We start from the raw sequence: 11,586 nt of genomic DNA, 5'->3' as shown, positions 1-11,586 counted from the left end.
TAACCTTACTGTCTACAATCCCTTTCCAATGGCCTTTGAAACAGTTGGAATGTTTTGCTAGAGATGGAAAGGGTTGAACATATACTACCGTTTCCATATTTAGAGAAGGGTTTACAGTATTGTATGAAGCAATAACATGAGACAATGGGTTTTGAATTTGTTTTAAATAAGCAATTTACAGGATTCAAAATCAGAATAAGCTGTAGGCGGTAGTAAGATAGTTGAGTCAAACTGGTCTGCAAAGGGGGTTATAAATAATCCCAAATTAAAGGCATTATAAATTGCACTTCAGTTACAATATTTTATCTGCCATACAAAATAACACAAGCATCTGTCTGACATCATGGTCACTGTGCTATGAATATTTAGAATTGACCATAAAGGAAGTCTTAACTTAAAAATAGCGGTTTGTACTTTTAGTGACTATCGCAAAAAGAACAAAACATATGTTTTCACTGTCCAATTATGTAGGGAACTGCATGTTGAAAGCAACGTAATGTTTATTCAGAAGTGTATTTGGTCACTGTAGTCCATGAAACAGTAAATAAATTGAATAAAACGTTCTGTTCTAAAGAGACTGCATGCAAACTCAACATGCAAGACATGCATAACATTTAGACAGACATCTCAGTTCATTGGAGCAATTAAGCACTTTCACCTTTGGTAGCACAATGCACAGTGCTGTAAAAGCAAGGGGAGCAGCACAGGGAGTTTGTCCTGAAACCTGTTAGAACAACAACCAGATTCAGCTCTGGTGGATGGATGGAAAGGTTAGTCACTGTCCTGTGGGTGTATTTCCATTAAATATCAGCAACAATTTATAAATCGGTTTCCCTGATTCATAAATGGTGAGCTTGACCTGGATTAAGTTGATTATTTGTGCCATTATTTATATCTTGCCTTGCAGTGCTGCAAGAAGTGTATTGAATCACTAAGCGGTGAACAAAATATTGCTTTTGACCAAGAAAAACTCCCAGCCCTAGGCATGATATTTTCACAAAATATCAATTGGAATTGATTTAGAAGGGCTGCCTTTGTTGATCTAGAATGAGAGCTCCAAGTGGAGGGAATACATATTATTATTATTATTATTATTAAATATTCATTTATGGAAGGCAACCAAAAATAATCAGCATCAAGGCAATTGGCTTAACACCAACACAGCAATGGCTACATTACACACAGCTATGGCAAACATCATGTGAAAAAAAAAACTGAATTCAGCTCAAACTGGTGGCTTCCTTGTGTTTACACAATGGCATTTAAAATAAAGGTTAAATACAATTTCAACCAAATGGCACAAAGACAGGCAAGAAGCTCATGATCTGGCCTCGTGGCACAGGAGTAATTACCGAGGCGTTCAGTGTGAAAACCTACTTACCTACCGTAACAAGCCTTAGGACTCATTACCACAGAAAACAACAGAAACACTTAAGTCACCTTATTGAGCAGTAAAAGCCAATTGATCTGTCACATGCAAAAAAGTGATGGGTTTTAGGACCAACAAGACAGCTGGTGCCACTGCCGACATCTGCCATTTTGCAAGGCTTCTCAGGCAGGAAATTAACTTGAGGGTATTGTGGCTAAGTCCCACTCCTTTGGTTCTTAGGGTTATGAGAGGTCATATTTGGTGGGCTAAGAGCTGCCTAATGGCCCAAATAAACAGGCTTGGGCCCAATACCACCACAGACTGCTTGGCTGGGCAATGCTGAGTGTGTCTGCTTTTCTCTGAGGTAAAAAGCCCTCCAACAGGACAAAAGCAGCTATGCTATGCCTCCAGGGTCACTCACTCAGTGGTCATCCTAGCCGCAGTCCAGGAGCTTTGACAGTCCACTATATTCAGCATGATAAGACTGTATACAACAATCTAAGTGGTGTTCCCTGCCAACACACTAAAAAGTCACAAAAGTCTTCCATGGTCAAACAAATATGGCTAAACAGAAAACAGTGGAAATGACTGATTGGAGTGTGTGTGGTAATGGTAAGTGAACGGTGCGCGCGGGTGCCCACGGGTGCCATGCCATACTCATCAAGCTCCTGGGTATGACACAGAAACTTCATGGGAGCACAAAGAGAAGAGTAGGCCTCCTATGAATGCAACACACACATATATATAAACGATACTCATGTACACACAGGGTTGATAGAGCTTACACTGCTTGTGTAGTAACAGCGTCACACAGTTGGAAGTGTACTGGTTGATTCACACACAGGGGGAGGGAGGGGGTAGAGTGACCGGGGGTGTTAGAAGCCGATCTTGCCCCTGGTCATGGAATAGCCCAGCTTGGCCTCGTTGTTGATGAAAGACATGATGCCCAGGTAGGTCTCGATAACAAGGGGCCTCTCCAGGATCAGCACGCCGTTGGTCCGCCCAGGGATGGGGTACTCCTTATGGGCCGTCTTCACCGCCTGCACCAGCTGGTTCCGGAAGTTGTCCATCTGAGAGGAGAGCAAAAGGAGCGCCGTCAATCATTTCTCTTCCAATCTTTCAACTTCCCACTCAGCAGAATACAATCTTATAACAGAATAACACTCTTATAACACCACACAAACAAGTTAGAGCTGATTACCGTAGAAAAACGGCAACCTACCTTCAAACAGTCAATCCAAAATGAAAAACTTGACTGCTTGGTATTGCTGATTTATACACTAGGTTGAGTTTTTCTGTGTGAGTGAGTGGACACATACGACGACAGCTTTTCGTGTTTAAGTGAACAGTAGATCCGAAAACAAAATAAGTGGATGTTGCCAGCGTGACACCCCACTTTCTGTTGAATCCAACATGACACTGGGTGTATGTACTTCTTCCTGTTAGGTAACTGTTGATGCTTCTTCGATGGGGGCAGGAGGGTCAGAGTGTTTTACCTGGCAGAGAGAGGCCACCTTCTCGTCTGCGCCGGCCATGGGGTGCTCAGTGAAGGTGGCGTAGGGCACGTCTGTGGACCAGGGGTTCCAGCGGTTGATGAAGGAGGGACGTGGCCGTTTGTCCCACTGGACCCGAATCCCAAAGCCCTCCCTCCTGTAGAGACAAACAAACCAACAAAACAAATCAAGTTTGTATGCTGAAAGACTGGAAACATGAGTACAGGCTCTACCAGCAGGGACCATCCACCCTGGTTAATGACAGAGGTTGCAGGCTTTTGTTCAAGGTGTGCACAGACCAAGGAGTTGCATTTTAGGAGAAAGAACTGCTGGTCCAATTCTGGTTGATTCCCTTGTAATGATAATTAATCCGCTGAAGGCTTTCTCTTTTAAAAAACTTCCTACATGATCCCCTAGTCCAGGTCTGACACTGAGGCCTCCTCATTCCATTCTAAATTGACACAGCAGGGGTCACGCAGACCGCAGTAAGAGGTGTCTCCATTGCCATTCCATTGGTCCTAAGTAAAAACGTGACCGACAGGCAGGGACGTAGGAAGTATATTTCACAAGGGGGTGCTGCCTAAAATGTTGTGAGAGGGATGAAGTGGGGGCTGTGCCCTTTCGACCCAGAGAACATTTCACCCGAAAAACAAGCAATTTTGATGGGAGAATAACATAGTGGTTAGTGCGAGTGAAAAGTCCAGACCCGATAAACAGCTCTGATCACGAGAGCGTTGCATACATGTGTCAGTATATCAATCCCAACTCATCCAAACCTGCGCTACAATCTAGCAGGTCAACGTGCACCACCACACAAAGTGATCGCATATAGTGAGAAAGAGCAACGTAATGCAAGATGGAGTAAGGTGAACAGCACACAAACATTGGCAACAGCTGACAGACAATACTGGATACAATTCCAGTGTCTATCTATACACTGGACAGTTTAAAACTTTATTTTCCCGATGCCTTTCCTGTTTACAAAGTCAATTCATCCCATACACTGACTACTGAAATAACCAGGAGAAAAAAGGTGGTGCAACAACAGCATTTACGCTCCACTGTATCCCTGCTGATGAGACTATAGAGAATCTTTGCTCTGCGGGTCTTACTTGTTGAGAGATTTGGGCGGGAACTCAAACTCGCCCACTGAGATGGTGTCCACCGCGTTGAGGGAGATCCTCACGACCTGCTGACACAGCAAGTTGATGAAGTCATACTTGCACACCAACAGAGACCTGCACACAAAACCAGAGAGACTGTCTGAGATCATATCAACCAGCACATTGTACAGAACAAACTCAGCATAGACCCGGTTCATTTCTGCCCTAAGCACCCCCTTCTACCCCTTTGGATACATCTCAGATCTGGAGCGACTAGATACACAAACAATGTCTGTGTATTGCACCTGTAACCTATATTGCATTGTTTTGGGGTTCAAATCCAACCAATCAGAACATCATTTAGGCGATTAGAATATATGATGTCATCATTATGTGTTGGCATAGCCCGCAACCAAGTTGTTGGGGTCACAGGAAATGACTGATGTCAATTTGGGGTCGTGAGACAAAGAAAGTCTGGGAAGTCCGGGCAACAACAACCACAGATGGGCAGCTGAGGTCACTTAGCATCCAAATAAAACATTATAATATGCTACTCTAGCTCTAACTTACCTGTCAGTAATGAGTACCAGTCTCTCCTTTTCATTGTTCCAGTGGTCAACTCTGAGGGAAACACATTTACCATAGAAATTCAGTTTCATAGAATTTATTATACAGCATTTTTACTGACAATTAGCCTATAGGTCTATTCTTTGAAAAAAAATGTGAATCTATAAACTTGCTTGGCTCTTGTTCAAGAAAGTTGAACACATCAGTATTTCCTAACAAAGTTTTTTTTTTTTAGAATTACAATAAGGTAAAGATGTCCTACTGGGCTATTTCAGGTATTGCCAAGAGATTAATCTCCAACCTACAGTATAACTCAGCGATACCGAAAGTTGGAAAGAAACAGGTGTTTCTATTTTGCATCTCTGTCACTAGTGCCCCCTGTTGTCATAACAGTGAAATACAGACACAATTGGTAGGTGGATGGTGGTGGGACCGTGAACACCCTACGAAAGGCAACGCATCACTATATCATCATGCAGTCCAATTGTATTTGATACTTTTCTTCTGTGAAAGGTTATTAATTAACTGAAGTCAAATGTCAGGCATGGCTTCGTGACTCACTCAGCAAGAAGCCACACGCTCAACACTTCTCCGTCCTCTGAAGGCAGTGCCACTGTTCTGATGTCGTTCACTGCCTGTTCAATGGTGCCTGGCTAAAATGAAGAACACACACACACACACACACACACACACACACACACACACACACACACACACACACACACACACACACACACACACACACACTTTATTTCAGTAGGCTTACATCTCTCTCATCACTGTCACTGATTGGTCAGGATGATCGACAACACATGGCAGGTGTTTTTCAAAAGTGCGTCATCAAAATAAAATGTTATACTTTAGATACAAATGCATTAACGAATGAGATCTCCTCATATAATTCTATATCACATGGGCTGTCAGTGAAATAATGACAGCAAAGGAATAACAACTGATTGCAGATCGCAAACTAGCGAGCAGATTTTAAGTAAGGCTTATTATTAACGTGCTAAAATGATCATATCAGATACCAGATACTGCTGGAAAACATTAAAAAGACGTGACGTGATAAACTTACCCTGAAGACGAAATAATCCTTCACTTTTGCTTGCATTGTTGGGTTGTGGACATGAAAAGGCGTCAATGTTTGTAACGGGGAGCAACACGCAACGGAGGCACCATACCCAAGGCTGCCTCCGGCCCCCGGCGGCGTGAACGCAACCTCTACCCCATCCTCAGCCTCCGCCGGATGGAGAACGGCAGCCCCCGGACTCTCTGGCTCAATAGTGTCGTTCAGTTGAAGCATAGTGCGAACTGCCTTTATAGAAAATGCCCAAACTATCCACTCAAGAGGGTTAAGATTTAGCTTACGTTGGGTTGTTTTGCATAGATCATTGCGCACAATATTGTGGATACGACAAGGAAGTACCCCTGCCTCACTTCCCCTTCGATGTCATTTCTTCCTTTTCTTAAAGTGGTCGCACAGCAAATGAAGAGGGCGGGGTCTATATTCTATCTTAATATATATATACATATATTATGTTAATCATATAGTATCAATCATGCCAATGCTCCACATGCATACATACATAGGCTATTATTGTTAGAATGTTTTTGAATAAATTATATTAGGTAATATACTAATATACTATTCCTTTACTAACAGACGGACCCCCTGGTTTGAAAAGTAATTCAATATTGAGGATGAAACAACTGACTTTTATGGATGAAACATGCTATCCAGCTCAATAGATGACAAAATAAAGAATGAATGACCTGAAAATAGTATGATTTACTTGATTCCCTAATCCCTACGATTCATGTTGGTTTCTCCGTTGATCCGAGAGTTAGCCATACACTCGTTTGTAAATGGCTTGGCGGAGCTGGTTTAAGGATCATCGCATCGTGCTTATAGGCTATGAGTGGAGGATAGTACCTTTAATGACCCGCAGGGGGATCTGCTCACCAAGTCACCTAACGTTTGACTGAGCGCCTGAAAATCCGTCAGAGTTAAAAGGTCATGTCTGGTACTCCAAACTCTGCAGTACTGTACACTCCATGCAGTTTTGTCTTGTAAACTGATCCAGGAATAAACTTCTAATGAGTGAGTCTCTACTCCTCTGTGTCTATGTAAAGTGAGGTCAGTAGGAGCTAATAGGACAAATGAAACAAGTATGAGCCTTAGGAGGCAAGTGTAGGTTGTAGTGAATAGAACGCCTGGACACAGGAAATGCTAAATGCTAAAGCTCTCATAACATCACACCTGCACCAGTGTGTAGCTTTATGTACATGTCATCCACACTATTTGAGTGAAGGGAAAGGAATGCACTGAAGCACACATTTCTTTTGGAATGGAAAGGAGCCTAGCGTACAGTGTTGCACACGTTTGCTCCAGTTGTGTACCCATTGAATGTGACCCCGTGTGCGTGTGTGTGCGTGCGTGTGTGTGTGTGTGTGTGTCTGTCAGAGGCTAGGGCTGACCCATTCTGATTGGAGGTTTTTATGTAAAAAAGGTATTTATTGGATATATTGTCTGCTGATTTATGGGGTGCAAAATTCACCAATAACCAATATCATTCATGAGAAAACAATGGCAAGAAATATGCTCCTAATGCTGATTAAGCAAACATCTATATCTCAATAATGACCTGAAATGATCTCCATTGATAAATAGAGCAACATTTATTGATATTATGTGCAATAAAAATGTCACATGTTCAGTAGACTGCATATTGATATCAGTGATTTGCTGGAACGCAGTATTAATAACCTCCTGAACAATCCAATAAACATGAGCTATCAAGTGTAATACATTTTCCTTTTCAGAACAATTAGGGGAATTTTGTTCCATAGGTTTCATGTGTTTTTATGAAAGCTGAGAAAATAGCATGTGTTATATCAATCATATAAGCTATGAATCATTTGACATATTTAATGGAAATCTACAAGTGTAAGAGACCAAGTGCTCCAACCTCAGTCTAGCCTGAAGATCAACTTTTCTTCCTAATCTCATCATCACTCAACATAGTTCACAGCTATGGAACTTGTAAAATACAGCAATTCAAACATGAAACACAGTTTGCCTTTGAATATGACTTTAATGAAAGAGAATTGAAATGGAAATAAGTGTGATGAAAATAGAATAGAATGTAAAGGTAAAAAGTATTTTTTAGTGAATTCAGTGAATTTATTTGTGTAAGTATTACTTAACTGTAGTGATTGGGGTAATTATGGTGCTGTAATTAAGGAGTAGATGAAGCTTGGTGGGGTAGTTGGAGTGTGTGTGATTACTCTGAGGGTAGTTGTGGGTTAGTTGTAGTGAAGGGGGTAGTGGGGTATTTATAGTGAGGTAATACGTGTGGAGCAGGAATGAGTATGGGGTATAAGAGGATATAGAACTGGGATTAGAGGGTATGGGGGTATTTATAGTGAGGTAATGCGTGTGGAGCAGTAATGAGTATGGGGTATAAGAGGATATAGAACTGGGATTAGAGGGTATGGGGGTGTTTGTTGAGTTATAGTGGTAGTAGGTTCGGGATACTTGTGGATTTCCAGGATTGCCTCTGCGTTGAAATATCTGAAAGAGAAAAACTGTCTTATAATTGGTGTAGATAAAATATAAATTACTTTGAGGTGATTTGAGGAGCCAAAAGGATCATGCTTAGAATGCTCTGTAAGCAGATAATGGAGGGCATACCTGTATTTTGTTTCCCTTTATGGAAAGCCCTCTCCATGCTCTCTCTGGCAAACTCCAGGTTCGCCGCCATTACTCTTTTCTTTTCAGTCTTCTCCCTCTCTCTCTCCGTTTCTGTCTTCATCCTCTTCACAACATCTTCTGTAATCTTTCTCATCAACTCTTTCACCTCCGCCTCCCTCCCTTCCACCATATTCTTTATCATCCCATCCATCTCTTCTCTCATGCGTTTAATGTCATCTTCTTTCTCCTTCAGGATTGACTCCCTCTGTCTCTCAACCTCTGCCCATTTAATCTGTTCCATCCTCTTTTTCACTTGTTTCAACTCCCTTTCTTTCTCCTCCAGGATTTTCTCCTTCTCTCTCTCGGCCTCCTCTACTCTCTTCATCGCCTCCAACTCCTTTCTCACCCATTCAATATCCTTTTCTTTCTCCTTCTCCTTCCTGTTTCTCTCTCTCTCCTCCTCTGCCCATTTCATCACCTCCATCCTCTCTTTCACTTGTTTCACCTCCATTTCTTTCTCCTCCAGGATTCTCTCTCTCTCTCTCTCGACCTCTTCTAATCTCTTCATACCCGCCTCCATCTCCTTTCTCATCCATTCAATATCCTTTATTTTCTCCTTCTCAATCTTCTCCTTCTCTGTCTTCATCCTCTTCACAACATCTTCTGTAATCTTTCCCATCTCCTCTTTCACCTCCCTCTCCCTCCTTTCCACCATATTCTTTATCACATCCATCTCTTCTCTCACGTGTTTAACGTCACATTCTTTCTCCTCCAGGATTTTCTCCTTCTCTCTCTCTGCCTCCTCTACTCTCTTCATCGCCTCCAACTCCTTTCTCACCCATTCAATATCCTTTTCTTTCTCCTTCTTATTCCTGTCTTTTTCTCTCTCCTCCTCTGCCCATTTCATCACCTCCATCCTCTCTTTCACTTGTTTCACCTCCAGTTCTTTCTCCTCCAGGATTTTCTCTCTCTCTCTCTCGATCTCTTCTACCCTCCTCTTCATCACCTCCATCTCCTTTCTCATCCATTCAATATCCTCTTCTCTCTTCTTTACCTCCTTCTCTCTCTCCTGCACCATCCTCTCTCCCTCCTCCACCTCAGTCTCTCTCCTCTTCATCTCATTTCTTGTTCTTTCCATCTCCCTCTGGAATGTCTCCTCCATCTCCTTTGTCACTTTCTCCACCTCCTCCACCTCTTTCGCCTTTATTTCCAACTGGACAATCCTCTCCTCCAAATCCTTTTTGTTATTTTCCTGAGTCTTTTGAATGCGACTGAGTATTGCATTGCAATCATTTACTTTCTCAGTGTCTCTATCTAACACTTTCCTCTTCCTCTCCATATCATCTTTAAGACGATTAACTATCTCCCTCTTCCTCTCCACCATTTCTCTGTCCTTGTCCACCGTTTTTCTATCCTTGTCCACCCTCTCTCTCTCCTCCTTCAGCCTCTCCTTCTCTGCATCGGTGTGCTCCTTCACCTTATGCAGAAGGTTTTGGGCTTCCTCCACCTCTTTCGATCTCTCCTCCATCTCCCTCGTCCAAACCTCCTTCTCTTCCTTTCTTTCTTTAGCCACTCTGGCCCTCTCTTTCATATGCCTGGCCCGTCCCGTTGTCCTTTGTGGGAGTGGGGTGTAGGCTGGAAAGACCGGCGGACCTTCTGCCCCCAATATCAGGGCAGCCTGATCCTCTTTACACTCCTGTGGACATACAGTGAACACACTACAGGTGCAGTCTCGAGAATGTCTCTATGAATGTATTTGGCAAGAGGGAACCCTTGTCTTTTCTGAGAATAAAATCATTCAGTTGTCTCCAGTCATTTTTGCTCATTCTCTATGTTTAGCCATCCTAAATGGGGTGAGTGGGCAGTTATCAAATACAGTAGCATAGTGCTTTGAAACTCCCTGATGGAGATGACAGACACAATGACAGATAGGGAAACGTCAGGAAATATGATTGCGTTAGATAACCAAAAGGTATTGTACGGCTTCCCCCGCAAAGAGATTGCGGTACCTCACAATGTTCCCTCTCAAGAATAGGCTATTGCGTTCCCAATTTCACAAAAGGGGCTCTCTAGTTTTACCTTTAAAATAGGCCTACATGCACCTTTTATTCAACATATTCGGCACAATTTATGTTGGGAATCAGGTAGGCCTGTACAGGAAGTAATTGTATGTCCTTTTCAAAGGAAAAGTTCTGTCGATTAAGACCTAATAGTGCCAACTATGTTTGGTTATGTTTTAGATAGAGCCTACCTGAAAACATCAAATTAACCATTTTTATATTGTCAATAATCGTTCTTAGATAGTTCCTCCTCTATAGGGTATTTGCGTTTGTCAAGCTAAAAAGAGGGAGCTGTCTGGTTTTGGTGCTGATCTTCAAAATGGTTGATTTTGCAGCCACATTTCTCTCTGTAATAACGATTGAGCTCGTCCCTTTTCACTTTTTAGGCTGTTACGCTGCTCTTTCACTGACAAACAGCTGTTTTTGGAATTGCGCGCTCACCGAAATTACCGCGATTTGACTTGATGTCAAACTGTCTTCCGCGTCGGATGAATGAAAGGGGGTATTTTTCGCAGTAGGCCTAGGCCCTGATTGTGGGGAAAATGTTTCTTTGAATTGTAGGCTACTTTGACTGAATGATGCCATAGGAATACCAACAAGTGTACAGTAACATGTTGTCACCCACAGATGATGTAGCGCCCCTTGTGTGAATTGGTGACAATTATTCAACGTATCACTGAACAGTTAACGGAACGTGTAGTGCTTATTTGATTCATTATCAGTCTTGCTTCTTATAGCTTTGCGTTTACTTGAAGGCAGTTTACGGATTTGAGGTAGGCTGAAAATCTACCGGAGCTTGTAGACCTAGTGCTTATTTGATTAACGCAGGGGGGATCGTCGCGAATCCCACAGATCGCGTCGCTCACCGGCCCCCCAGCCCACAGGAATTCTCTTCCCTTCACCCCCCTCACAACATTTAGGCAGCATCCCCTCGCGAAATATACTTCCTACGTCCCTGCACATTTGGGCCAAGTATTGGGGCAATTTAATGTAAAGTATTCCCGTTTATTTAAACCTGAAATAGAGCAAGGCAAACTTACCTGCGGCGGGTCCCACCAGTTTTTCTCCATTGTGTTGAAATGTAATTGAATCTATTTCCACTAATGAGCGTACCACATTACAAATAACAATCAGCAAAGGCTATTTGACAACAACTGGTGGTTCAAGTGACCAAAGTGACTTTTACATTAATTTACGTCATTGCTAGCAGCGTCATCAAGACAATAGCATTGTGATGCAGGAGATATTTATTTGGAGGACCTCCGTCAGTAATACGTCAGGAAAAGTTCTATCTCCA

The 11,586-nt window shown here is 42.5% G+C and overlaps 1 protein-coding gene across 1 annotated transcript; it reads right to left on the bottom strand.

The window, feature by feature from the left end:
* Positions 1-161: 161 nt before the first annotated feature.
* tprg1l (tumor protein p63 regulated 1-like) lies at positions 162-5,975 on the bottom strand. The gene is made up of 6 exons (XM_083675016.1): positions 5,611-5,975; positions 5,094-5,185; positions 4,536-4,586; positions 3,975-4,100; positions 2,866-3,019; positions 162-2,439 (listed from the first exon to the last, which is right to left on the bottom strand). The coding sequence occupies exons 1-6, from the start codon at positions 5,836-5,838 to the stop codon at positions 2,245-2,247; spliced, it is 846 nt and encodes a 281-aa protein (XP_083531142.1). The 5' UTR covers positions 5,839-5,975; the 3' UTR covers positions 162-2,244.
* Between the last annotated feature and the right edge of the window lie 5,611 nt (positions 5,976-11,586).

This window comes from Argentina silus (genome assembly GCF_951799395.1).
Source record: "Argentina silus genome assembly, chromosome: 8".
Taxonomy (NCBI): domain Eukaryota; kingdom Metazoa; phylum Chordata; class Actinopteri; order Argentiniformes; family Argentinidae; genus Argentina; species Argentina silus.
This window is presented reverse-complemented; position numbering and strand designations above follow the sequence as displayed.